General features: G+C 27.8%; 9 protein-coding genes across 9 annotated transcripts; 4 read left to right on the plus strand and 5 right to left on the minus strand. All coding sequences in view use genetic code 12, as the record gives it.

The window, feature by feature from the left end:
- Positions 1–441: 441 nt before the first annotated feature.
- On the plus strand, positions 442–5343 carry SIZ1 (SUMO ligase; the record flags this gene model as incomplete). The annotated part of the gene is made up of 1 exon (XM_051761592.1): positions 442–5343. One exon carries the CDS (start codon positions 442–444, stop codon positions 5341–5343), a length of 4902 nt encoding a protein of 1633 aa, XP_051621640.1.
- A 179-nt stretch (positions 5344–5522) lies between these two features.
- On the minus strand, positions 5523–6044 carry RPB7 (DNA-directed RNA polymerase II subunit; the record flags this gene model as incomplete). The annotated part of the gene is made up of 1 exon (XM_051761593.1): positions 5523–6044. The coding sequence occupies one exon, from the start codon at positions 6042–6044 to the stop codon at positions 5523–5525; it is 522 nt and encodes a 173-aa protein (XP_051621641.1).
- A 495-nt stretch (positions 6045–6539) lies between these two features.
- On the plus strand, positions 6540–7064 carry KGF54_001246 (mitochondrial 54S ribosomal protein uL13m; the record flags this gene model as incomplete). Its single annotated transcript, XM_051761594.1, has 1 exon — positions 6540–7064. One exon carries the CDS (start codon positions 6540–6542, stop codon positions 7062–7064), a length of 525 nt encoding a protein of 174 aa, XP_051621642.1.
- A 139-nt stretch (positions 7065–7203) lies between these two features.
- KGF54_001247 (DNA-directed RNA polymerase II subunit RPB2) lies at positions 7204–10905 on the minus strand (the record flags this gene model as incomplete). Its single annotated transcript, XM_051761595.1, has 1 exon — positions 7204–10905. The coding sequence occupies one exon, from the start codon at positions 10903–10905 to the stop codon at positions 7204–7206; it is 3702 nt and encodes a 1233-aa protein (XP_051621643.1).
- A 254-nt stretch (positions 10906–11159) lies between these two features.
- Positions 11160–12008, plus strand: MRP20 (mitochondrial 54S ribosomal protein uL23m; the record flags this gene model as incomplete). The annotated part of the gene is made up of 1 exon (XM_051761596.1): positions 11160–12008. The coding sequence occupies one exon, from the start codon at positions 11160–11162 to the stop codon at positions 12006–12008; it is 849 nt and encodes a 282-aa protein (XP_051621644.1).
- A 275-nt stretch (positions 12009–12283) lies between these two features.
- Positions 12284–13272, minus strand: KGF54_001249 (uncharacterized protein; the record flags this gene model as incomplete). Its single annotated transcript, XM_051761597.1, has 2 exons — positions 12284–13142; positions 13247–13272. The coding sequence occupies 2 exons, from the start codon at positions 13270–13272 to the stop codon at positions 12284–12286; spliced, it is 885 nt and encodes a 294-aa protein (XP_051621645.1).
- An 822-nt stretch (positions 13273–14094) lies between these two features.
- Positions 14095–14364, minus strand: KGF54_001250 (uncharacterized protein; the record flags this gene model as incomplete). Its single annotated transcript, XM_051761599.1, has 1 exon — positions 14095–14364. One exon carries the CDS (start codon positions 14362–14364, stop codon positions 14095–14097), a length of 270 nt encoding a protein of 89 aa, XP_051621646.1.
- Positions 14365–14770: 406 nt separating this feature from the next.
- On the minus strand, positions 14771–15787 carry KGF54_001251 (uncharacterized protein; the record flags this gene model as incomplete). Its single annotated transcript, XM_051761600.1, has 1 exon — positions 14771–15787. One exon carries the CDS (start codon positions 15785–15787, stop codon positions 14771–14773), a length of 1017 nt encoding a protein of 338 aa, XP_051621647.1.
- A 3580-nt stretch (positions 15788–19367) lies between these two features.
- KGF54_001252 (uncharacterized protein) lies at positions 19368–20138 on the plus strand (the record flags this gene model as incomplete). The annotated part of the gene is made up of 1 exon (XM_051761601.1): positions 19368–20138. The coding sequence occupies one exon, from the start codon at positions 19368–19370 to the stop codon at positions 20136–20138; it is 771 nt and encodes a 256-aa protein (XP_051621648.1).
- Positions 20139–20192: the final 54 nt, after the last annotated feature.

Consider the following 20192-nt stretch of genomic DNA (forward strand, 5'->3'; position numbering starts at 1 on the left):
TATATAGAATTTCTAGTGTGGATGAGATATTTATATATGTATATGCTTAATGAATTGTCACAATGAAGATGTAAAATTGTTCAACTCTGTTTCTCAATTAAAACAAAATGGGAATATAAATGATGAAACAATAATAACACAAATTTGATAGAGAAACCAAAAAATGTAAATAAAAAAAAATTATAACAATAAAGAAAAATAAAAATACAAAATGAAAAAAACAAGATTTATTTACAACAACACTTTTTCAATATCTCATTAAGATTCATTTCTCAACGACTGAACGATCATATATCGTTGTCTAAGATATCTGATAAATGATCATATTTTTATAATAACAATTAACATTAATTTTTGCCATTTCTACAAATTATAAATACCACATAAAAAAATTAGATCACATATAATATATTATATATCTTACAACCAAATGTTTTAGAAATGAGTAATAAACTTGCACCTGTAACCGAAAGTGAATATCAGGATACAATTCGACAAATTTTAACTTTGAAAGTTCAATATTTAAAAGATGTTCTACGGTCTATTGGGTTGAGACAATATAAAACCAAGAAAGAATTAAGTGATAGTCTAATAACTTATTTGAACCAAGGTCGTAAACATGAAGATCATGTCAGAGCATTAGCTATGAGAACTTTAGTCTTAATGAAAATTAGTAATGAAGAATTACCAAAATATAGTGATTTATACAACGCAATATCACAAGGTAAATATAATGCACCACGATTTGTTGCAAGTGCAGCTCAAATTCCCACTGGTCTTCATGCTAATGATTCAATAGCCTTTCTAGGTCACAATTTATACTTTATTGAAGATCCATTTTATAAGTTGATCAGAAAAGTACATGGGAGCCCTCAAATATGTCTTCCAAGTAAAGGAAAAACAGTCAAAGAATTTAGATTTGTATTGACTAAAGAAGAAAATGCTGAACTAGAAAAAGAAGATCCGGAAATAAAACTTTATTTATTATGTGGGAAACAATCACGAGAAGAAGGCTCAAATTCCCAAAATTCGCATGATGTTGAAGTTGAATATCCTCACCAAGTAGATGTTTGGGTTAATGGTGAAAGAGTTACTAAAAATTATAAAGGACTTAAAAATAGACCTGGAACCGGATCCCCAATTGATTTAACAAAAATGGCATTAGGACCACCAAAATGTAATAAAATACTGTTTGCTTATGAAAAAACTGATGATAATTTTTACCTTTATTTATATATTGTTAGAACAGTTCCATTACAAACTGTTTTTGAAAAAATTATAAAAGCACCAAAAATTAGTAAAAATCATGCAATCGGACTCATCAAAAAAGAAGACGATGACGCTGACGGTATTGTTATGAACGATCTATCAATTTCAATGAAAGATCCATTTTCATATCTAAGAATTAAGTATCCAGTCAAAGCTATCAACTGTAACCACGTTGAATGTTTTGATGCGTATTTTTTCCTAAATTCTCAGTTACAACAACCAACTTGGGAGTGTCCCTTTTGTCAAAAGATGCTTGAAATTCAAGATTTAGGTATATGTGAATATTTTCAAGAAATTTTAGATAATACAAGTGATGACATTGAGTTTGTATCAATTAAAAAAGATGCTACTTGGAAACCGGTGATAGAAGCTGAAGAACCTAAAAAGAAAAAACCTACCCTGTCCAGTGTTGAACCAGAAGTAGTGTTACTCAGTGATTCAGAGGATGAACAAATAAATGAAAATGTTGGTTTGGCATCATTAGCTAATACACGAAATTCACCAAATACTTCTCGTGCTCCATCTACTGAAATTGGTTCTAGTAGAAGAGAAATTTCAGCTCCGGTAACGACAAGTCAGTCACCCCATTTAGCTACCATTCAACAACAGCAAACTAGCGATTTCATTAGATCAGCACTTTATCCACAATCTCGTCCATCTTCATCTCAACCTCAACCGCAACCGAAAGCTAAACTTCAACCTCAACCTCAGCCTCAACCTCAGCTTCAGCAACCTCACATTCAAGCTCAAGCTCAAGCTCATAGTCAAACTGAATCTCAGACTCAACATCATCAACCTCAACATCAACTACCTCAACACCAACTACCTCAACATCAAGATTCTCAAATTCAACCCCAGCCCCAGCAACACCAATCTCAACAACAACGACCTCAAGTACAAATACAAGTACAACTCCAAACTGAAGCTCAAGTTCAAGCTAAAGCTCAGACTCAACAACAATCACAAACTCAAACCCAGGCTCAAACTGCCGGAAAAGAAATTCAACGGCAACCACAACCACAACCACAACTGCAACTGCAACAACAACTGCAACAACAATTACAACGACAATTGCATCGAAATCCACAGCTGCCGCAACTACATCAACATTATCAATTATCACCAAATGTTGGGGGTAACAGAATTTTAGATATATTTTCCAAGCCACCTGCACCGTCTGATATTTCACACCAAAAGCAAAATCCGCAAGCTCTACATACAGATCTGCAAGCGCAAAAGACTACATGCCCACACATTTCAAAGCCCTCGCAGCAGCAACTTCAATATCCTCAACCTCATAATTCTCAACCTCAAAACTCCCAACCTCATAATTCTCAACCTCAAAGTCCTCAAAATTCTCAGCAAATTAACCTCCAGCAACAAGCCCAACTTCAACAACAAGCCCAACGTCAACAACAAGCCCAACGTCAGCAACATCAACAGCTTCAACAACGTCAACAACGTCAAATACTACTACTACAACAACAACAACAACAACAACAACAACAACAACAACAACAACAACAACAACAACAACAACAACAACAACCACAACAACCACAACAACACCAACATCAAGATCAACATCAAACGGAGTTACAGAGAAGACAACAAGAAATTTTTAGACAACGAGAAAAAGAGCGTAGAATTCAATCAGATGGATCAATCAATGGCACTACAAAAATTTTGACTCAAAAAGTTCCACTCTCAAGAAATGTTTCAGCGGATCAATTATCTCAATCAAAATTATACCAACAATCTCAATCCATGAATCAAAGATCTGTCCAACTGGCTAATGTACCTACATCATTGTTCCAACAATTTCTTTTAAATTCCAATGGATCATCACCTACCATTAGTCCCGTCACTAGTCATACCTCAGCTCAACCTGATGTACCTGTTAGACAAAACTCAGATCAATCATCCAGTCAAAATTCTAACTCCGAGACTTTACTACAATCATTACATGTACCTTCACGATACCAGCAACAGCAAATGAATCAAAGTAGACATATAGAAATGGGTAAACTCATCCAGCAACAGTATCAGCAACAACAACCACAACATCGAAATTCTTTCAATACTTTAACTCCTCAGCAGTTCAAACTATTTAATGAAATTGCCAAGCATCAACAACAGCAACGAGAAATTAATGGTACAGCTGTTTCACTTCCTGAAAATCGTCTTAATACGACTGATAATCCACAAACCATGGATGTTATAGATAAAATTTGGGAACAGGGGATTTCCGAAGCATCAGAACCAGAGTCTACTACATTTCACAATGGAAATAATTTAAATCATACTCCTCCTATTTCACAAAGCTCTTTGGTAATTCTGAATTCCACGAATGAAAATGGTCAAGGTCAAGTTTCACGTTCAACGGTTTCATCCCGTTCAACTGAAGTTAATGCACAATTAATTACACCACAAAATGCCGGTTTAGATCATAATAAATTAAATCAAAAATACTCCAACTTATATATAAAATCAAAACAACCTACAGCTTTGGAAAATGTGACAAAATTAAAGAGCTCTCTACTATCAAGTATACCGAATGAAAGTACGTTACCAGGTAATAAATCAACTAATCCAAATAAACCTACTGAATCACAACATCAAGTTTCAGAAAATTTAACTGCACTTCAAAAATCCATTTCTGTTGCAGGCAAGGATGAGTATAATAATTTACCGCAACACAATTCGAGCTTGAGGAAAAATCTGGATCCTACGGATGTTTCAGCTGATCTAAGAGCTACCTCAAATGTCAACGACAATAGATCATTGGTTCGTGTTAATAATGAGAACAACAACAAGCAAGCTCAATCAACTCACCAATCATCATCTTCAGGTCTTGAAAATCCTTACCAAAGGGAATTGGCTAAAACGTTACGTCAATTTGATATAGAGACTAATACTTTGAAATTTGGTTTAATGCAAATGTATAGAAACGAACCTAGATCCAAGATAGTATCTTACATAGCGAAGTTATCTCAAGATAGAGAGAAATTAAGATCCGAGTTTATCAATTCATATTTAAATACTTTTGAAACTGCAAATAGATTAAACTCCCTATTTCAACGTCAAAACTCAAGTTCGAGAAATTCTGGTACTTTTCAAACTACAACAGCTTCGACGGCGAACACTACAACTTCAGCTACGACAAAATCTTCACCCGCTACCCCAACTATAAATAGACCAGGTTCTCAATTTACACAATCTGACGGGGACATTTTGGGAATTTTCACTCATAAATCTCATATGACTCAAAATAACGGAGAAGATAACCATTTTACAACACAAGTTACCAATAATAATACTTTGCAACAACAAACTAATTCACCTTCATTTAGTCCCACAACCGAACCTTTACATACTAATGCATCTAAAGCACAAGGTTCAACCTCATCAATTCATTCAGCTCAAAGTTCTCCTCATTTGTCAGAGACTTCTGCTCCAAATGCCTCTTCACAAAAACGTTCCAACATTATAGCCCCGGCTGATTTTGGTTCTCCAATTGGTATATCGACACAACTGTCTCCACAATTATCGCCAAATGGTAATTCCAATTTGGTTCAATCGCCAAATCAACCACTTAAAATTAGTCTGGCAGTTGTTCAAGAAAAGAATAATGGTACTTCAACATCATATACACATGGCTCCAAAGCATCAGCTACAATCCAAGCTAAAGATTCTTATTTATTCAATGACTCAATAGATCTTCCACCTATTCCACCAGAGAACAGATCAGAAAATTCATCAGTTTTCGAGAAAAAGAAAGATTCGGAAGAAGTTAAAAATAATTCGAATATAGAAAGAAGAGCTCTTTTTGAAATAGAAAATACGCCGGCATTAAAGAAACAAAAAGTTTCAATTTTAGATTTAGATTTTGCGACTGGTAATTTAGACGAAATCTCATTTTCAAAAGAAATTTCACCTGTCAATGATAGAATTGAAAGTCTTCAACTAGAATCAGAATGGCTCAAGGAATTAAAAGGTAGTGAAAAAAGAATCGAAGAACGAATTAAGTTAGGAACAAGTAATGATGATCCAATTGTAATTGAAGAGGATTAGTAAAGTTTAAAGATTGTATAGAATCAACACAAAATATAAAATTGTATTATTATTATTATAAAATGTATTATTATTGATACTTTTAATTTACTGCTCTAGTCAAACTTTGAAAAAAAAAAAAAAATTCTATTCACATATAATACTGTAATATAATTGAATATATTTAACGTTTTGAAAGATTACATAGGACTTGGACCCAAATAATCTTCTTTAATACTTCCAATTGCGTATATCTCATTTACATCAGTTCTTGTACCTACTATCTTCAATCTTACTTTTGAACCTTTCTCTATATTTTCATCTGCACTTGAATAAGCAGGAGGATTCGCTGATGGATTAAATTTCATATCACTTGGTATTAGATGAGTACTTACAAATACTGATAATGGCCCAACATCTGCAAAAAAACCCATTTTATTTACTGTTGTAACTACTGCATCAACTACCTCACCTTTAAAAGGTTTCCAAACTACTGCTCTATATTTAACTTCAAATTCTGCCATACCAGAAGTTGGTATTATTCTACCTTTCCCAACATCTATATTCATTGAATCTAGGACACACACTATATATCCAAATTGACCTGTACATGTTCCTTCCACGTCACTTAGTAATTTGTCTCTAAGGTATTGATCCATTTGTGGTCCGAAAAATGATGGATGTAATGTTATATTTAATGATAGATCTTTTAAGAAAAACATAATATGTGTATTAATTTTGTTGTATGTATAAATAATAAAATGGTATAGATCTTACTTTAATAGATAATATGAAGTATGATTATGATTTTAAACTAATTTATTGAATGAATGACTTTTAAACTATGAACATATAATACAATTGACGATAAAAATTGAAAAAATAAAAATAAAAAATGAACTAAACTATAAGGACACTGAATCTGATGAACCCTATTGATAAGATAAAAAAAGTTGATAATAAGAATGCTAAATGATGATAAATGACCTCCCAAGAACTAATGGATGTATCACAAGTCCTTTGTTAAACAATAATACCCTTGTTGTGATCGTTTCAAAAATATTAGAAAAAAGTTTCGAGTTTTGAAATTTTATTTTTAGTTGAATATACACGACTCAATTTAACTATTGAGATATGAATTTTTTTTTCAATTCATTAGTAGATCAACCAACTAACCAGACCAATTCCAAAATAACTATATCAAAACTTCATTTTTAATGTCTCAAAGAATAGGGAATTCAGTGCTGGCACTTACGCGAGTATGGCATCATGTTGACGTAGCATCAGATCATAGAACATTAGGTAGACTAGCATCACAAATTGCAATCACATTACAAGGTAAACATAAGCCAACTTTTTCCCCCAATAGAGATCATGGAGATTATGTAGTAGTTACAAATTGTTCACACCTAAAGATAACGGGAAATAAATTAAAAGATAAAACATATTGGCATCATACTTCAAGACCAGGTACTTTGAATTTAATACCAATGGAAAGAATGATTTCAAATAAAGGATATGGAGAAATTTTAAAAAGAGCAGTAAAAGGAATGATACCTAAAAATAAACATAGATTAGTAAGAATGGATAGATTGAAGTTATATGATGGTGACGAACATCCATATAAAGATAATCTAATAGCTTTTGCTGATGAAATTAAAGAAATGAAAGAAAAATTGGCAAAATTAGAAATAAATGAAGCTAAAAGAGCAGAATTGAGAGCTAAATATTTATCCAATTAAATAAAATTTTAACGACTACTTGTATACTTGTAAATAAAAGTTTTAATGACATTTTTATTTTTTTCAAAAAAAAAAGGAATAGTCTATATGTATATTTTCGTTTTTATATTTTTAATTTTATACAAACTAAATTCTTTCTCTATGCACGAATACTAACTCCAGAACTTTCAGTATATAATCTTGGAGTAATATTCATTGCCATTAATTCTTGGAATAATAATTTAGCTGCATATGGAATATTAATTTGATAAATATTAGTTTTATTTTTACATGAACGACATTCAAATTGATTTTTTTTCAAATTTGCAATAACTGACATTAACCCACACATACCACAAACGTGAACTTTAAAAGCATCTGAAGCTTCCATTAATCTTTCTTTAAGGAATCCTGCTGCACCATGAGCAATCATACAATCTCTTTCCATTTCTCCAAAACGTAAACCACCATCTCTAGATCTACCTTCAACTGGTTGTCTTGTTAAAACTTGAACTGGACCTCTTGCTCTTGCATGAATCTTATCATCCACCATATGTCTTAATCTTTGATAATATGTTGGACCAAAGAATACTTGTGCCATTAATTTTTTACCAGTATGACCATTATACATGACTTCAAATCCTCTTGATTGATAACCATGATCTCTCAATAATTTAGATATAGCTTCTGCTGTAACATCTGTAAAAGGAGAAGCATCACCTTCAAACCCAGATAATGATGAAACTTTTGATAATAAACATTCAATTAAATGCGCAACCGTCATACGAGATGGGATAGCGTGGGGATTAATGATTAAATCAGGTACAATACCTTGAGATGTGAACGGCATATCTTCATGTCTATATGTAACACCAATAGTACCTTTTTGACCATGCCTAGATGCAAATTTATCACCGATTTGAGGGACTTTTGTAGTTCTCATTCTTACTTTAACAAATTTAGCTCCATCACCATTTGTTGTTAATAATACTTGATCAACTATACCAGATTCGGTACTTCTCAAAGGTGTAGATGCATCTCTTTTTGTATGATATTGAGTTCTTTGACCTAATTCTTCAGTATCTGGAGGTATTGGAGTAGTTTTACCAATAATTATATCTTCACCACTTACTCTTATACCTGGAGCAATTAATCCATCATCATCCAATTTTTCATAAGTACCATGTTTTAATCTTAATGTATCAGATCTTGAAGGTTTTTCAAAAGTTTCTAAAGCTTTCATACCTTGTCTTTTTTCTAAATCCATATAAGATCTGAAAAATAATGATCTGAAAAGACCACGATCAATTGATGATTGATTCATAATCATGGAATCTTCTTGATTATAACCAGAATAACATGCAATTGCTACAATAGCGTTTTGACCAGCTGGTAATTCTCTGAATTTTAAATGTTCCATAGATCTTGTTGTAGCTAGTGGTTTTTGTGGATAATATAATATGTTAGCCATGGTATCCATTCTTACGGAATAATTTGTTAAAAATACACCCATAGCTTGTTTACCCATCGCAGATTGATATGTATTACGTGGAGATTGATTATGATCTGGGAATGGAATAATTGATGCAGCTACACCCAATATCATAGATGGATGAATTTCACAATGTGTAAAAGTATGAGTATTACTACTACTAGTAGGTTTAATTCTTTTAGCTGGATCTAATTCTTGTTCTTCCATTTGTAAATCTTGTTGCTGTGTTTCTGTTAATGAACTTTTGGAAGCTTCTAAATCATCTGGTGTCATTGCAATCATAATAGTTTCTTCTTCTTCAGCATCAACATATTCAACAATACCTTCCCTTACTAATGAAGACCAAGTATATTTTGAATCATCTTCATCAGCACCATCAAATAAAGATTTTGCTAATTGAGTAACATGATCTTTCTGTAATTTCAAATCACCTTTAGTATCAGAATCTTCTTTGTCATCAACAATAAATAATGGACGATAAACTCTACCAGCATCAGTGAAGATTTTAAATTCTTTTTCTCTTATATCTCTAATAATAGAAACTTCAGGTGAAATATCACCATTTCTTCTTAATTCACGCATATTATCAACTAATAATGAAGGATCTCTATTTACACCAACCCAAACACCATTAACAAATACTCTTGTAGCATCTGGAGAATTAGATGGTACATAATCTTCTAAAGGTTCTAAACCCCAATCATTTAAAAAAGATATTATTGGTTCTGATGGCGTACCAACAGATATACATGACATTAATGATAAGTTTTTAACTAAACCACACGCTTGACCTTCTGGAGTTTCTGCTGGACATACCAAACCCCAATGAGTATTGTGTAATTGTCTAGGTTTTGCAATTTTACCATCTCTTCCAATTGGTGTATTTGTTCTTCTTAAATGTGATAATGTTGATGAGTAAGTATAACGATTTAAAACTTGTGAAACACCAGCTCTTGAACTCATGGCTTTCTTTTGTTCACCCCAATTACCAGTAGCTAATGAATATCTTAATCCATCAGTTATAGTTTGTGATTTAACAGCTAAAGTTAAATTGAATTCTTTATCATTTTCAACACATCTTTGCATATAATTGTAAATATCTTTTGTTAATTTTTTGAATAATATTCTGAATAAATTGGCTAATAAAGGTCCTGCTAAATCTAGCCTTTTTTTACCAAAATGATCTCTATCATCTGGTTCTTTTCTTTCTAATGCACACAATAATAATCTATTCACCATATAACCAAGGAAAAATGCTTTTCTTGTTTCAAATCCTTCTTCTTGTGTAATATTTGGTAATAATTCCTTTTGTAAAATATCTTTTGCATATTGTATACGTTTTTCTCTTCGTATACCAAGAACACCTCTTCTACCTATAAAATCAAGTGCAACTTCTCTTTCTTGTATTACAAACCCTTCTTCAACACAAGGTTTTAACATTTCCAACATTTGCCAATCATTTTGGTCATAACATATATGTTCTAAAATATCACCATCTGGTACAACACCCAAAGCTCTAAACACTATAACAATGGGTATATCTTCTTTTATATATGGTAATGTAGCTTTTATTGTTCTTCCAGAAACTCCTTTTTCATCACGTCCATATAATTTAATTTGCATTGATGATATTAATCTTGAACCTTTCTCCAAAGCTGACCTTATTTCTGCAACATGAGATATTGGTGATGGTGCTGCTTTTTTAAAAACTTGTACAATATTTGCTGCACTTCTTTCTTGTGCAATTAAAACTTTTTCAGACCCATTAATAACAAAATATCCACCCATATCATAAGGACATTCTTTTAATTCATAAAATTCATGTTCTCCTAAATCTCTCAACATACAAAATTTAGATCTTAACATTATTGGAACTTTACCTAAAAATACATGTTTTGGTCCATCTTCTCCTGCTATAAATTCTTCTTCCCAATCTAATTCATTATTTTCTTTTCTTTTATTATCATCTGATGTAAAAGTCTTTTTTGTCATATCAACATATAATGGTGATGAATAAGTTAAATTACGTAGTCTTGCTTCTTGAGGAAACATAGGATGAGTTGTACCATCACCTTCAGTTTGACTTGGTTTTGATATATAAATTTTTCCAAATGTTATTTCAAATCTTTTATTTTTGTGATCTTCTACTGAAGTATGTTGTGCTGGTTGATCTAAAATTAAATGAGAATCTTCCCAAACTAATTCTTGTATAGTAGATTCAATAAATTCATCAAATGAATCTAATTGTTGTGATACTAAACCTTTTTCCAGAAAAAATGAAGATATAACTGTCCAACAATCTTCTGGTTGAATGGATTTATCATCTTCATCATATCTATATGGATCATCCATAAGTTGATCTTGTGACATTATGAATTATATAAATAAGAAAGTGAAAGGTGGATTATGATTGAAGTGAAGTATGAAGGCGAGTTGTAAATGTCTTACAATTTTATCTGTTTATTTTTATTTCTGTTTATATTTTTTTTTTTCATCATACACAAAATATTGTGCGGGTTTACACTACTAATAATAAATATATTTGAAAAATTTTTGAAACAAAAGATATAAGGAATCAGAATCTATAAGATCTATTCAATTGTAAACACACCACCACCAAAAAAATGTCCTCTATAACGAGGATAAGTATAAGATCAGTACATCATAAACTAACACCATCAACATATCCAAAAGTACAATCATCAAAAGTAGAGTTAAACCCACCAAAATATGGTTTTAGAAAAATTAGACCACCAATATTAGCACAATCACCAACTAAAACATTATTTCCCAATTCAGAATTAGCAAAATTATATATAGAAAATGGTAAACCTATACCTAATAGATTTATGAGTCAAATAGATTCGCAAAGAGCACATGAAGAATTTGAAAAATTTCAAGAAAATTTATCATTAGATGAACCACATTTTACAAAAGGTAAAAATAAAGTATATTTACCTGGTGGTAGAATTTGTTTATTAAGACCAAATGCAAAACATACTCCATATCAAGCTAAATTTTTAGTACCTAAATCAATGAATAAAATGGATTTAAGAGATTATTTATGGAATATATATGGATTAAGAGCTTTAAATGTAACAGTACAATTACAACCAGCAACTTGGAAAAGGGGTCCACAAGATTTAGCTCGTTATAGAATTCCTCAATTAAAAAAAATGACAATAGATATGGCAGAACCATTTGTATGGCCAGAAGTATCACAAATTAAAATCAAAGAATTAAAACAACAAATGGATGAAAGTGAAAAAATTGTTAAACATAATATAGCTGATGGTTCAGATAAAAATAAGACTTTAGATGTTTATGATGGAATGTTTAAAGGTGACACTAAACCAAAAAGATATATACCAAAACAAATACTTAAATCAAATTATAATTCAGTAAAAGAAATAAATAAAGGACTTAATTCAAACGATAAGAGAAGTCAAGTTGCAAGTTATTTGGGATTGTAAATAAGATATCTGTAAATAGAAAATTTCAATACAAAAGTAATGATTTAATGTAATGAACAACTATTGCTGTATAAAATAACCAAGATTTATTTAAAAGATTAAGAAAACGGAATATAACAAAGAAAACTACTTAAAAAAACTATATGGAATCCACTATAACAAAATAAAACTGAAAAAAATAACCTGATCTTCCAACCATAACCTGAAATAAAAGTAAACCACCCTCCGACCTTGTATAATAGTATTTACCCTCTTAGAACTTGATAATGTTGACATTACCAGAAATACCCTTTACGTTTATTAACTTCACTTACATTTTCATTTGCAGTATTCTTACCATTAATTTCATTTTTTTCATCACTATCAATAATATCAAATTCTTCATTTATCTTTGTGGTGGTATCTTTTGAATCAAATCCAGTTTGTGATTCTCCATTCCCGGTAAATTTATTTTTCATATTCATTACCATTACAAATGAACTATCTAAATAACTTGCAAAATCATTTACATTTAAGTTGGAGTTACTAGTAGTAGCATTACTAGTATTTTTATTATTACTACCATTAAACCAACCACCACTTGATAAATTTTGTAATTTCAAAATTGAACTTAATTTCAATAAATTTTGAAAATCAAAAGGGTTTAAAACAATATTTCTAATTAAATCAATATTTTTTTCAATCCATGGTTTTAAAAAATTAAAAAATAAAAAACCTGAACCAGTTTTAGTAAAATTTTGCCATTCTATAGTTTGATCAAAATTAATATTTTCATTTAAATCATTAATTCTTGTAAATTTTGAAATCATTGGTAAAATTAACCATATATTAAAAATTAATTTTAATAAAGAATAACCTGGTAAGATTGTAATAAAAAATAAAAAATTTTCAAAAAATTGTAAAAAACCTTGAATAATCCAATAAATAAACCATTTTTGTAAATTAATTAATTGTAATTGTAAAATTTTTTCATCATTTTCATTAATTGAATTCAGTGAATTATAAATTAAATTTAATGGAACTGTAATACCTTTAATTTTAAAATTTTGTGATGAAATTGAATTTGTAATACTTGTATAATCTTCAAACGCTTTACATGAAGCAATGATTGGATAAACAATTGAAATTAAAACACTTATTATTATTTAGTTAGTATTTGAATTTTATAAGTTTGTTATCAAATCGTGGGGCAAAAAGAATAATATATTTTTGTGATAACTATTAAAAAACAGACATACTTTAAAATTGAAAAAATTCCAATCATGGTAGAATTAGTTAACTGATTGTAGTATTATTGATTTGTAATTGATTATATAATATTAGATAAACTGTCTTTGATATAATTTGTAATTGATTTTTCCTTGTATTATATTTGAAGTTTAATGATAGATATAATAAAATAACTTATCTCTCTTTATCTTTTTTTATCTATCTATTGTTAAATTTTGTTTCTCTCATAATAATAGATTTAGTATGATTAAGAGTTAAAAAGCAAATAAAATTATTAATGGATTAATTTAAGACCGAGTCTTAAGTTATCATTTTAGTATTATTACATTGATATTTAATACTTTTATATTAATTCAATTGGATTATGTATTATTAAAATTTTGTATATAGAAATTGATGATTTCTGCAAGAACAGTAGTAACCAACAACTTCTTATTTAATCTGATTTCTGTCAAAAATTGATACAATTTCTTACATTGCAAGTTAAGAGTTTAATTAATAGTTATTTTAAATCCGCTAATAAAATGACTATACATTTTCTAAACTATTGATTGAATGAATGATCTATAAAAGCAGATGTGAACTATTTATACACTATCTACTTCGAATAATTCTAGACATTGAATTTGAAGTATCTGTTTGTTCTAATTGTAATACTGAATAAGATCCGGAAAGAATAGACTTAAATCTTTTGAGGTGAAAAACTTTTAAATATAATTGACCCATTAGTTTTTCCAATTCAACACCAATGATGATAGGGCTATCATTTAAATGTCAACTAGAGGTAGACCATTGAAATTTGATACTAAGCTTTACCCTAATTATCACCAGGTACATTTCGTTCTATTTGAAAACTTTAAGGGGTATTGCTTAATTGTTTAGTCAATTCATCAATTTTCTTATTTAAATCACTAATGTCATGTCTCATAGCAGTTACTAGAATAAATAACCAAATGATAAAACCATAAAGAGATATTGTTGTAGACCCCAAAAGATTTAATTTATAATTTGCATTAACTCTAGTTGAATAAAAATTTGGTGGTAATCCTTCTTCTTCTCGATTTGATGACATTTCTATATTTTCGTTTTCTGGGAAATTTGAAGTTGTTGAATTTGAGATTCCCATAGTGTTGAATTTACTATTTTTAAGTCATTTAAGTCAATTGTTGGTTGTAACCATTGATAATTTAATCAACAATTTGCAAACAATAAAGTTGAAAGTAGTGCTATAATTTCAAATTTAATGTATACCATACTAAATGGAAAAGATAAGGAATTATGATTCTTTATAACTTCAATCTTTTGTATTATTGCACTGATCTGGTCATTACTTTCATAATTTACTTAGGTTGAAAATTAATAGAAATTTAGTAACTCATAAACACATTTTTTAAATTAAATTATATAAATAAAACAATAAATAATATTAAATACTTGAAAAATGTAAATGTCTATCATAAAAAAAAACAATGTACTCATTGAAATAATGTAATGTCAACCACCAGCAACAATCAAGTAAATTACTCAAATAATTAAACTTCAAATCCTCTTTTTTGTAATTCTTTTAAATTCCAATCCCAAGTTTCTTCACCATATTTTAAATTACTTGCATTTTTACTTGGTTTATCAACAATTCCACCAGTTACAAAATATTCACCAGAATCTTTCTTGATAGTTAATTCAGGATCCATACATGCTTTTAAAGTAGCTAATGAACCTTCTTCATTACTTACACCAATTAATTTATCACTAATTGCAAAAAATGCATTTGCTCCATATTTTATAATTGGAATTTCTCTCCAATGATTATATAATTCAGTACCTAATATAATACCTGGATGAATTGCAATTGATAAAATTTCAGGTTCTTTTATCTTGAGTTGTTTTATAATTTGAATTTCTGAAGTTTTTGCAATACCATATCTTACCCAAGTATAAATTGAATTTGGGAAACAATTTAATTTATTTTGTTCTGGTTTAAAATGTTTATAGGAAGCAAAATTATGACCAATTGATGATAATAATACTATTCTTGGAATTACTCCAGTTGTAGATTCTTTTCTTAAATATGGTAAAATATTTAAAATTAATAAAAAATGAGAAACAAAATTAACTTGATATTGAATTTCATAATCATCTTTTGTAATTTTATATGGTACACCCATAATACCTGCATTACCAATTAAAATATCTAATTTATTTTCTTTACTACCAAAATTTTTTACAGCTTTTGGAATAGTTGATAAATCTAATAAATCAATATAAATATGATGTAATTCTCCATATGGATGTTGTTTAAATTCCGGATCTTTTTCTAATTTTTTAGAATTTCTTAATTCAGCTTCTTTTTTAATATCTTCAAATGCTTTTAAAACTTTTGATTCAGTTCTACCAGCCATATAAATGATATAACCATGTAAATATAAATGTAATACTGTATACCAACCAATACCAGTATTACCACCAGTGATTAATACAACTCTTCTATCAATTTTTGGATCATAATATGGAGCAGTCTCTGGATTAAAGAATTTTGATCTATTTGGCATTATGATTGTAAGATTTTTGTAGGTGGGTTATTGATTAGTTTATTAAATGAATATAGTAAGTTAACAAGTAAATGAATAATTTAAAATAAATTAATGCATTTTTAAAATTTAATTGCTGCAAATTTGAGTTCTTTATATATATTTTTCCATGATAATAATAATTACCACAACAATCAAATAATTTAAGAAATTGTAAATCAAAAAATATGATACAAAATTTAAATTTTAAAAGTATAATAATATTTTGAGCATATGAGATTGAAAGAAGGAAGTTATGATTATTGATAGTAACTCAAGTCTTGACGGCAAAATATGAATCTTATCCTATGATAACATTATTTCAATGAATTAAGGTTCTATAGGAATAATTGAAATTTTCAAATATAATATTGGAGATAGGGTTTAAGGGATTGTTTTCATATAAATTAAATTTACACTTATTAAGGTACATATTCTAACATTTATATTTTATTATTAATAAAAAAAAAAGAAACTTTATTATAATTTGACAGAAAGATTAAAAATTATAGCCACCTCTTTCGATAAGAATCAAATTAATGGATTAATTTTAAAATTACCCTGTTTGAAAAGATGGAAATATTCTCTTTATATTTCAACAGTAAAACTGCTATACGGCTGAAATTATCCGTTTCCGTTTTTCAATTATTTGAGGAAAAATTATACTAACCGTTGACTTTCAATTAATCGCATGGCAACTACATTGGCTTGAAAGATTTAGGGGTCACGAACAGGTTGACAAAACCCATCAGCACAGAATGGATAATTGAGTTAATTTCACATTTCCGTTTAAATTTTGTTAATGAAACCTTTGTAATAAATTTTTTAAAATTACAGTCCAAATTTGAGACTAGATTTAAGGGATCTATTCAACATATATACTTTTATTATATTGTTATACAAGTAAATTTAAAAGAGAAGTTTTATGAATCAGAACTTTATTATCTACAATTATAATAAAAGTTTGCTGGTTCTATGTATTGAATTTTCTAATGTATAATAATATCTCAGGAGAATAACAGAGTACTATTATCTCACTTCTTGTCTCTTTAACTAAAATTTAGCTAGCGATCTTTTGATAATTACAAAATTCTTTGAAAGTTACAATTTATTAGTTGGTGTCATATATGTTAAAACTAATGGTTATTTTAGTTTGTAATTTATATTAAAACAATTTTAGATTAAAGTTATTACTATTAGTAGATAAGATATTATAAGGGTTTAAATTAAAATTTATGAAACAATTAACAATTCACTGAATTTTACAGCTTTAAATTTCCCTTCAACCTAATAAACTTTTCATTACTTATAGAATAGAGGTTGAGATTACAACAAATAAACTACAGAAAAAGCGTAATTTAATTTAACTTTTTTACTTATTAATGTTATTTTGCATCAAATTGTTACCAAAAAAAAACATTTTATTTTGTTACATTTGGTTGTGTTATTAAACTTTATCAAAATACAATAAAATGACTCAATTACTCAAATCAAATTTGATCTAGACCAAATATTAAATATTTGTTGAGCATTTACATTAATTTGGCTGACCTATTTTCTTTCAAATAATTCCAAGATAAATCTCAATTCTTTTATATATATTCATTTTAAATTTTTTTATACGTCGTAATTAAAATTTTAATACCCCGCGAATATTGATAGGAAATATAACACCGAAAATCACGATGTAAATTACTTTATTTGGATTTAAATCTAGGAATAAATTAAATTAATAATTTTCTTTTTATTTTTTTTTTTAAAGGAGTAAAAAAAAAAAAAAATCTATAAGTCCTAAACCGATTTTATTAATTTTCATACTCCGCTTTGATAAAAATAATAAATTATAAATCTGATAAAAATAGAAAGAAAGAATTAATGAAACAGATGATTTTTCAATTACTAATTCATACGCTTATTATTTCTGCCGTTTATTAATGGTCTGTATAGATAGTAGAAAAGGTTATTAAATATTATTTGGTGAACATACGATATATGTAATGATTTAAAAAAATATTTGTTGCAGTAATAAATGATATTAAAACAAATGAGTCTCGATCATCTGATACCAACAGTAAATGCAATTAAAAAAATTAAGCTTGGTAAGGAAAAAATCAAATATGCGAATGTAATTCTTTAAAGAAATAACCCACTTTTTCAATTGATTAATTGTCAAAAACACTCCTCTTTAATGTGCTGGAAATTTTATCAGTTCTTTTATTTAAACATATTGGAGATTTCAAGGAGAGAAAGAAGGTATCTAAAACCCTTTACAATTTTTTTTACAATTGCTTTCAACAATTAAATATTAAAATTGTACATTATTATATACATTTGTGTATAATGCACTTATAACAAACGTTGTAATATTGATATACTATTAATATTGTTTTTAATTTAATATGTATGCATAAACTTATTTATATATGTGTCTGTAAATATATAATTCTTTGTTGTAATTAGAAATTACAACATTTTATTAGTTAATAAAGGAACATTAATTTACTCCGCATTAAATAATAATTATTTAACTATATTCTCTTTCTACCTCTCCTATCTCTCTTCCTTACTCCACAATTCAAAATCATTCTTTTCATTCATTTGTAGAGTATAATAGCAAATAACTTTCAAACATCATATTCAAGTTATTAATCTATTACTAATATATAAAAAGAATGGAGATATAATAATAATTATATATGATGATGTTATTATATTTTAGTATACATTTTATTAATATAATACCAATAAGTTATAAAACACAAAATCAAACTCCGAATTAAACGTAAAATTCTATTCTATTGTTATCAATTAATATTAAATGTCTAAGATTATGCTACCAAATAATTTAAATAGAAACATTCATCAATCAATCAAATGTTTTATCATTCCCCACTTTCACCCCTCCCCTTTTTTCTACATTTTATTCGATCTATTTAATTCATTCCATCAATCTAATCTAACTAATCTTGAACCAATAAATCTTACATTATATCATCATTTTAATGAAACATTCTTATGTACATATTACTATTAATATCTTACATATTTTACATATAATTTAAAAATAAGATTATCTATTATATATTAATTAAACTTTATTATAAATCTATCTATCTATCTAATCTCTTTTTACTCCTATATTATTATAATATTACAATCATTAATATATATAATTAATATAATTTTCCATTTATTTTTTTTAATTTTAAATATTTAAATTTTTCAATTTTATTTATTTTATTCTTATCTTTTTATTTTATATAATTTTATAAATCATTCTAAATCATTCCAATTTTATTATTATCAAATATTAATTTTAAAATATCCTTAAAATAATTTGGTCTTCACATTTCATTAATCAATTAATAATCAATTTATACTTATTTAATTTAATCAAGTCCAATCGGTATTATAATTATATCAATATTATTAATAATAATATTAATTTTTTTCAAATAATTATAACAGAGAAAAAATCCTAATCTTTACAATTATTAGATTAATAATCAATTGAATAAACCAATCACTACTAAAGCTATTCACTACCATAATACATTATTATATGAAAATGATGTCAATTAAAACATTAGGACCAAATAATTTAATAAAATCAATTTTTTCAAAACAAAATGAATTAACAAAATCAGCAGCAACTATATTAGATTTTAAAAATTCACCACAAGAATCATTAGATAATATAATAACAAGATCAGATAAAGAAATTGGTGGATTTTCAACAGTTAATTTTCAATATGATGAAAATGAAAAATGTGGTCAATTTTCAGGAAATTTATCATTAGATTTACCAAAAAATAATCCTCAAATTACAAGATCTGGTTATGCAATGTTTAGAACAAAAGATCAATCTCAAAGTTGGTTAAATGGTGATAAATATTGGGATTGGTCAAATTTTAATAATTTAGTTATGAGAGTTAAAGGTGATAGAAGAAAATATTTAGTTAATATTCAAGCAAATACTCCTTTAGTTACTGATTTATTTCAACATAGATTATTTTTAAATAATCCTGGTCATTGGGAAACTGTTATTATACCATTAAATGATTTTGTTATGACAAATTGGGGAGTTATACAAGATGGATCAGAATTAAATAAATCAGAAATTAAAACTATTGGTATTGGATTATTAGATAAACAATATGGTCCATTTTCTTTAAAAATTGATACTATAAAAGTTATGACTGGTGGACAAATTTTACAAGATAATGAACATTCTCATCAAGATAAATTGAATATTTTAGAAGAGGAGAATAATAATTCTTTTAATGATGATGGTGGAGCTTTAGGTAGAAATACTTACTATAAAAAAGATTGATTATGGAAATACAATGAAAATATTAAAAAAGAATTATTAAAAAATGTTATTAAG

The sequence above is a fragment of the Candida jiufengensis genome, assembly GCF_024610255.1.
Source record: "Candida jiufengensis strain CBS 10846 chromosome Unknown scaffold6, whole genome shotgun sequence".
NCBI lineage: Eukaryota > Fungi > Ascomycota > Pichiomycetes > Serinales > Debaryomycetaceae > Lodderomyces > Lodderomyces jiufengensis.